Source organism: Hyla sarda, chromosome 2, assembly GCF_029499605.1.
Source record: "Hyla sarda isolate aHylSar1 chromosome 2, aHylSar1.hap1, whole genome shotgun sequence".
In the NCBI taxonomy this organism is placed as follows: Eukaryota; Metazoa; Chordata; class Amphibia; order Anura; family Hylidae; genus Hyla; species Hyla sarda.
The window spans coordinates 230,796,806-230,804,018 of record NC_079190.1 but is presented as its reverse complement, the minus strand read 5'-3'; the positions used below and the strand labels follow the sequence as shown (position 1 = coordinate 230,804,018).

The window sequence follows — 7,213 nt, the reverse complement described above, 5'->3', positions numbered from 1 at the left end:
TAGTAGGTAGCCGCCCTATTAGCTTGGTAGTTAGTCTCCATAGTAGCTTATAGGTAGTAGATAGCTTGCCATATAAGCTAGGAAAGAACAAAGTTTATAGCCCCCCAGATTAGGTAGGCAGCAGAAGTCTCCCACATTTGGTAGGCAGCAGATGTACCCCACATTAGGTAGGCAGCAGATGTCCCCCACATTAGGTAGGCAGCAGATGTCCCCCACATTAAGTAGCCAGTAGATGTCCCTCATATTAGGTAGGCAGCAGATGTACCCGACATTAAGTAGCCAGCAGATGTCCCCCACATTAGGTAGGGGACAGATGTCCCCCACATTACGTAGCCAGCAGATGTCCACCACATTAGGAAGGCAGCAAAAGTCCCTCATAGTAGGCAGCAGATGTCCCCCACATTAGGTAGGCAGCAGATTACCCCTATAGTAGACAACAGTTCCCCCATAGTAGGCAGTAATTCTCTTATAGTTGGCAGCAGTTCCCTTATTGTAGACAATGCTTCATTTTTGAAACAGTAGGCAAGACTTTATTAAGTACAAAATACGAAAGCATGGACAAACAAAATAAATGATACAGAGAAGTACTGGATGCAATAGAAGTGTTTCAGTTACAAAGAGTTTTCTAGGTGTTAATCTTCTATTATATAAGTTATGGTTACCTAAACATTATAGCTTAATAGACTGTTGAAAAGTGCAGCATTTTGTTTCTAGCTTGACTTTCCCTCCTTGTTTTTCCAAATGGAAAAATAAAACAACAACAACATATACAGTCACAGGGGCAGAAGTAAAGTTGAGGACTTTTTATGGAGTTGGAGACATCGCTGCCATGTTATTACTCCTGATTCCTTTATTCTTTGCATCAAATTTCTTAATAGCTGAAATAATTTTTGGGGATGTTGCATCAACACAAATTCGTTTGCCATCCTTGCATTCAACACTAAAAGAAACAGAAAATTGAAAAGGATCTTTAGAAATATGATCATTATAAAAAGGTAAACCATGACACTTCAAAAGAGATCCTGTCACTGTGACACTATGACAGTTCTATTGAAGTGAGTGTGATAGTATGATAGAGTTGTTCTAGAGAGCACAATTATATCCACGCAACAGCACTGCAATATACTGTAGCTAACAGTAGGGCTTGAAAGCTATCTAAGCGAGCTTAAGTGATGGCTTTGACCAATTACATTGAGGAAGCTCAATGGAGCAAAGCCTATGTAGGGGTTTGACACACACTGTGGTAAGGCTTCTTATGTGCTTTTTACTGGTATTGATTGTATACTCTCTCTTCCCCTCCTTATTCATCATGCTTATTTGTACTATACTCTTTTGTATGGATTTCCAACATTAGGAGTGGGTGATATTTACTTATCATGACTTGTTTGCCTTGCATAGTTTGTGTTACACTATAGGGATATCAATTGTGCCATTGATTTTATGCTTTTAAAATAATTTGTAATTTTATTTACAATAAAGATTTATTTGCTTTTTCTAATTATAGTGATAGTGTTTTCATTATTTGGGGTATATATTGCTAATGCTCTCCATACTTCCTTGCGATAGGGTTTTTTCCCTGCAAGATGATTTTTGGTGTATACAATTACATTGATTGTGACATAGAAGTGAATATAGGAGATCACATGACAAGCCTATCATATTGTTGAGGTAACAGTTAAAGGGGTATTCCAGGAAAAAACTTTTTTTTAATTTTTTTATTTATATCAACTGGCTCCAGAAAGTTAAACAGATGTGTAAATTACTTCTATTAAAAAATCGTAATCCTTTCAATAATTATCAGCTTCTGAAGTTGAGTTGTTCTTTTCTGTCTGGCAACAGTGCTCTCTGCTGACATCTCTGCTTGTCTCAGGAACTGCACAGAGTAGAAGAGGTTTGCTATGGGGATTTTCTTCTAAACTGGGGCCAGTTGATAGATAAAAAAAAGTTTTTTCCTGGATAATCCCTTTAAATTATATTCTAGGATTTTGGTGAGATCACAGTATAAGCTATATATATGGTGGCTTAAATTCTCATAGACCAGAATATGTATGTAACTAAATATGTGGATAGAGATTATGGTTCTCAATGCTGTTAAGTAAAGGATTTTCTGTATGAAAAACAAGAACTTGTCTCTCTGTCAATAGACTCATTACACACCTATCCGCTAGTGAGTATAAAGATATGCCCAGGTATTGCAAATTTGTTGTGGATTTTACATGAACATTCTGCACTGGAAATATGCAACAAATTTACTGTACAATGCTAGTAAATGGGTTTTTGTAGCAGATTATAGATTTGCTAGTATATCCTAGTTGAAAACATTCCCATCATCTCTGATAAATAGATCATACTTACAAAAATGCCTTCTTTCTGCAGAAGTTATCATCAGTCCTGTTATAGCTCTTTATGTTTTCACTCTTCAGCTGTTTATTTAATATTTTACAGCAATCTACAATTGTGCTTTTCTTAACTAAAAAATTAAAACGACAAGTACAATAAGTAAATAGAGCATGCACATTTACAGGCAACATAAATATAATAGGTTGGAGGTAACCAATAGTTACAAAACTGCTATATATTTTCCCCAACGTTAATAGCTCATTGTTGGCCATTTTCAGTATTATGGTTGGTGTCACACATAGGTCCAGATTTATCAAACTGCCTGAAACCCAAACTGTCTGGTTTTGCTCATAACAACCAATCACAGCTCAGCTTTCATATCTGAAAGGGGTACTCCTAGAAAATATTTTTTTATATCAACTGGCTCCAGAAAGTTAAACAGATTTGTAAATGATTTCTATTTAAGAAATATGTCCATATGAGGAACTGTCCAGAGTAGAAGCAAATCCCCATAGCAAACCTATCCTGCTCTTGACAGTTCCTCTGGAGTATACAGCAGCTGATAAGTACTGGAAAGATTAAGATATTTAAATAGAAGTAATTTAGAAATCTGTTTAACTTTCTGGCACCAGTTGATTTAAAAAAATATATAAATTCACTGGAGTACCCCTTTAACCAGATGTGGTAAAATGAAATCTGAGCAGCGATTGGTTGTTATGGGGAAAGCCTGACAGTTTTGGTTTCAGGCAGATTCATAAATCTGGGGGATGCCACATTTTTGGACTTAAACCAGAAGTGAATTCAGGAAGAAGTATAATGTTTTCCTTTATATTTTCTTTGCACCTACACACATAGGTGGGATTTATCAAAGTTGTCTATTTCCCGCATTAATATAGGCCAACCTATAGGCCGGTCTATTGTGCGCCTAATTTATCAAAAGTTGCACGGCTGTTGATAAATTTCTGGCACGGACTTTGGTATCTACAGTTTAGACTGTCTTTAAACCTGCTTCAGTAGGGTCTGGCATTTCAGCGTACTTTCGGCCGATGCGACTTTTCCCCAAAAAGTCGCTTTTGATAAATTCAGCACCAATGCATTTTTCCATCTAAAATAGACTAGAATGCATCATGTTCTAAAAATCCTCTAAAACAAAAGTCACAGAAAAGTTGCACATATTTAGACAGCGACTTTCTTTCCGACAATTTTAGATGGGAAAAAACAGTCTAAATCCTTTGATAAATCTCCCCCATTGCATCTATTTAGCTCAAAAACTGCATAAAAAAAGTTCAGCAGTGTTCTCCCAAAACATTGTGTTGAGAATTTATTAGGGTCTGCACCTAGCACAGATCAGCAAAACATTGCAAATTTGTGTGCAAATACCCATGCATGCTGAATTTACTACAATTAACTAGTGTTGCTCACGAATATTCGCAATTCGAATTTTATTCGCGAATATCGCCTATTCGCGAATCCGCGAATATTCGCGAATATAGCGCTATATATTCGTAATTACGAATATTCTTTTTTTTTTTTTCACAGTACACATCACAGTGATCATCCCTCTGTGCTTCCAGCTTATGTGGTGTAAAAAGGCTCTAATACTACTGCGTGAGACTGGTGTGCGAATTTTCGCATATGCGAAAATTAGCATATGCTAATTTTCGCGTATACGAATTTTCGCTTATATTAATTTTGTATAGCAAATTTTCGCATATGTTAATTTTCGCACATGCTAATATTCGCATATGCGAAAATTAAATAGGAATATTACAAATATGCGAATATTCGTGGATATGACGAATATTCGTCCATATATTCGCGAATATTCGCGAATTCGAATATGGCCTATGCTGCTCAACACTACAATTAACACCATTTAGCAGGCAAAAATTGTAGTGCAAATCAATGGCAGCTCGGAAATGGCTTAGATTTCGGAGGATGCCACATGGGATGAATTTATCAAGAGGTGTAAATCCAGAGCAATCATACACAAATTCCACTCTATGTGTAACCACCCTAAAGGATGTTAGGGTGCTTGTACACCCTAAACGTTGTTTTGGAGGACTTAGGGTCCTTTTTGAAGGACAGGCTCACGTCCAGTATGAGTGTTGGTCTAGCAGATTGGTGCTCCTTTAATATGTCTTACTGATTGTTTACCCTTCACTTCACATCATTGTCGGCTGCACACAGGGAGATGTAAAGCCAACTAACAGTGATTTTATACCTGCACAATCCCAATGATCAACCTAAATATTAGCCGTTGCTGGTTTGTCAGCTGATGTCTAGGTCAATACTCGTGTAAAACCAGTGTAAAAAGCCCTTTACACTTTACCAAAAATGTTGGTGAATGCCAAATCTGTCTAGTTAGGCAGTGATTTAGGTGTATAAGGTGGAGAACGTAAGATTACAACACAGATTTGTCATTGAACAGTCAAGATACACTAGGTGACAAACACTGTAATGGATTATAATAGCGCTGATATAGGTTGCCACCCAGGCTTTCGAAGCAATAATTATTGCTGTAATATATGTCAGTTTGTTAAGGTAAATCTACTGCGAAGAAAAGGAAGCATGCTGTCTTGTAATTTGTCAAGAACATCTCTTAGCAGGAAGTTTGTTTTCCTTTACAAACAATTATTTTTAGCTTGACCTCAGCAAAGTAGAATGAAGAACTGAGTATTACATCAATCCTGCTTCTGGCTGATGTAAATACCATTGATATTCATAATTCATATGTTACCGATCCCTGTACTTAAAATTCTTTTTTTCTTTAAAAATTCATTGGCAGAGTGGGCACTTCACTGTATTGAGAGGAGACAATGACGTAATGAGAAGCAGGGACTGTGTCATAACATCATTGGCAGAAGATTGCGGCAGGTGAGGACAGAATTTTTTTTTTTTTTACTTTTATAGCCCCACCTAGCCATTTTTAGAAAGAAAAAGTCATTGCTAAAATTTTTAGATATAGTAACATATGGATATTTGTGAGAGATGGTACAGTTTGTAAAGGTAGAAAGAGGAGTCCAGCGTCCAGAAACTCGGAGGATAATATTTATTCACCAGATGGTCATACAGGAACACAGGGTACAGTGACGCGTTTTGGCTTTACAACAAAGCCTTAGTCATTGGTGTATGACTAAGGCTTTGTTGTAAAGCCGAAATGCGTCACTGTACCCTTTGTTCCTGTATGACCATCTGGTGAATAAATATTATCCTCCGAGTTTCTGGACTCCTCTTTCTTCTGTTGTTCATTTGGGCGAGGTCCGCGCCCTGTCCGTGCGCACCTGGGGTGAGCTGAAGCACTGTTGTTTCTCAGTTTGTAAAGGTGCGCCAATAGCTAAGACAAATAAAGCTATGTTGACATCTTTGTGTGTTGGCAGTGCTGTCACTTTTGATGGCCAGGTAGCGCTATCTTGATGTCAAGAGAAAGAAAACCTTAAAGGACCCCATTATCACTTAAAGGGAATCTGACAGCAGCATCACATGCACTAACCTAAATATACAGGTTAATAGTCCAGGTGATGCTGATTCAAATCCATGCAGCCATACTGTTGTAATCCTTAGAAATGAAAAAATGCAATTCAGCCTTTTTTTTTTTTTTTTTTTTTTAGCAATAAATGCATTTTTTTCTAACCCACTTCCTGTGGGGGTGCTGTTATCCGCTGAAGTGGGCAGAAGAAGTATGGCTAGTACAGCATAAAGAATATTTCCTTTGCTCATAAAGGCTGATTTGCATATTTTCATTTCTAAGGATTACAACAGAACAGCTTCACAGATTTTTATAGGATAAACTGCATTGGAATCGTCATCACCCGCAGTATTAACCTGCATATTTAGGTTATTATGGGTGATGCTACTATCAGATTCCCTTTAAGGTGGTCTGTCAGTGCATAATGGAAACCATGACATTGTGCTGGATTCATTGTTCAGCAAATAACAGGCTGTAAGGATTTGCAGTACAATGAATCCAGCACATTGTCATGGCTTCCATTATGCATTAAACAGAGTTTGAAATTCACTAAACATTTCACATTCCATCATATAGAATATGTGATAGAAACCAATCAAATTACTTTTTTTTATAAATTTTTTCCCCCAGAGGCCCGTTTTAATATTAAAGGGGTACTCCGCTGCTCAGCGTTTGGAACAAACTGTTCCGAACGATGGAGACAGCGTCGGGAGCTCGTGATGTCATAGCCCCGCCCCTCATAACGTCACACCCCGCCCCTCAATACAAGTCTATGGGAGGGGGCGTGACAGTCGTCACGCCCCCTCCCATAGACTTGTATTGAGGGGCGAGGTGTGACGTTATGAGGGGCGGGGCTATGACATCATGAGCTCCCGACACCGGCTCCAGCGTTCAGAACAGTTTGTTCCAAACGCTGAGCAGCTGAGTACACCTTTAAAGAAGCAAGCTGATTGGTCGCTATGGGCAACTGCTCCACTTTTGCACAGGTTTTAATAAATATCCCCAAATAGTCTTTACTACTGCTTTGAAATCAAAAACATTTTCTTAGAAAAATAAAACAGCAAAAACAGCAAACATAAATAAGGGTAACACCATCTGTTTGTAGAAATACTTACAGATTGAAAGTGAAGCGACTTGCAAGGTTAGGACCACAAGCACAATGAGACAGACAGCTCTCATGATGGCTTCTTCTCTTAAGGCTTTGTGGATACAGCCTGTGATGTTCTCTTCAGATTTTATACTATTCCCTAAGGTGTGGGATGTTTGTAGTGGAATTTTTTTTTTAAAGGCATTGACATATTAAAAACCCATTGTTGAGGTTATAGTTTTGACTGTAGGAGGGAACTATTTTTAAACGTGAAAGTCCCCTCATATGTAGGTAAAACTAATTATTTTAGGAGGAAG

General features: G+C 37.8%; 1 protein-coding gene across 1 annotated transcript; it reads right to left on the bottom strand.

The window, feature by feature from the left end:
• Positions 1–527: 527 nt before the first annotated feature.
• LOC130355817 (C-C motif chemokine 2-like) lies at positions 528–6,997 on the bottom strand. The gene is made up of 3 exons (XM_056556525.1): positions 6,925–6,997; positions 2,356–2,470; positions 528–940 (listed from the first exon to the last, which is right to left on the bottom strand). Exons 1-3 carry the CDS (start codon positions 6,986–6,988, stop codon positions 805–807), a joined length of 315 nt encoding a protein of 104 aa, XP_056412500.1. The 5' UTR covers positions 6,989–6,997; the 3' UTR covers positions 528–804.
• Positions 6,998–7,213: the final 216 nt, after the last annotated feature.

Bases quoted from the DNA above. Each gene is read 5' to 3' on its own strand.
- LOC130355817 (XM_056556525.1), bottom strand. From the start codon at position 6,988: ATGAGAGCTGTCTGTCTCATTGTGCTTGTGGTCCTAACCTTGCAAGTC. The intron at 2,471-6,924 runs GTAAGTATTTCT...TTAATTTTTTAG, and splicing joins AGTCGCTTCACTTTCAATCT to TTAAGAAAAGCACAATTGTA. The intron at 941-2,355 runs GTAAGTATGATC...TGTTTCTTTTAG, and splicing joins TGCAGAAAGAAGGCATTTTT to TGTTGAATGCAAGGATGGCA.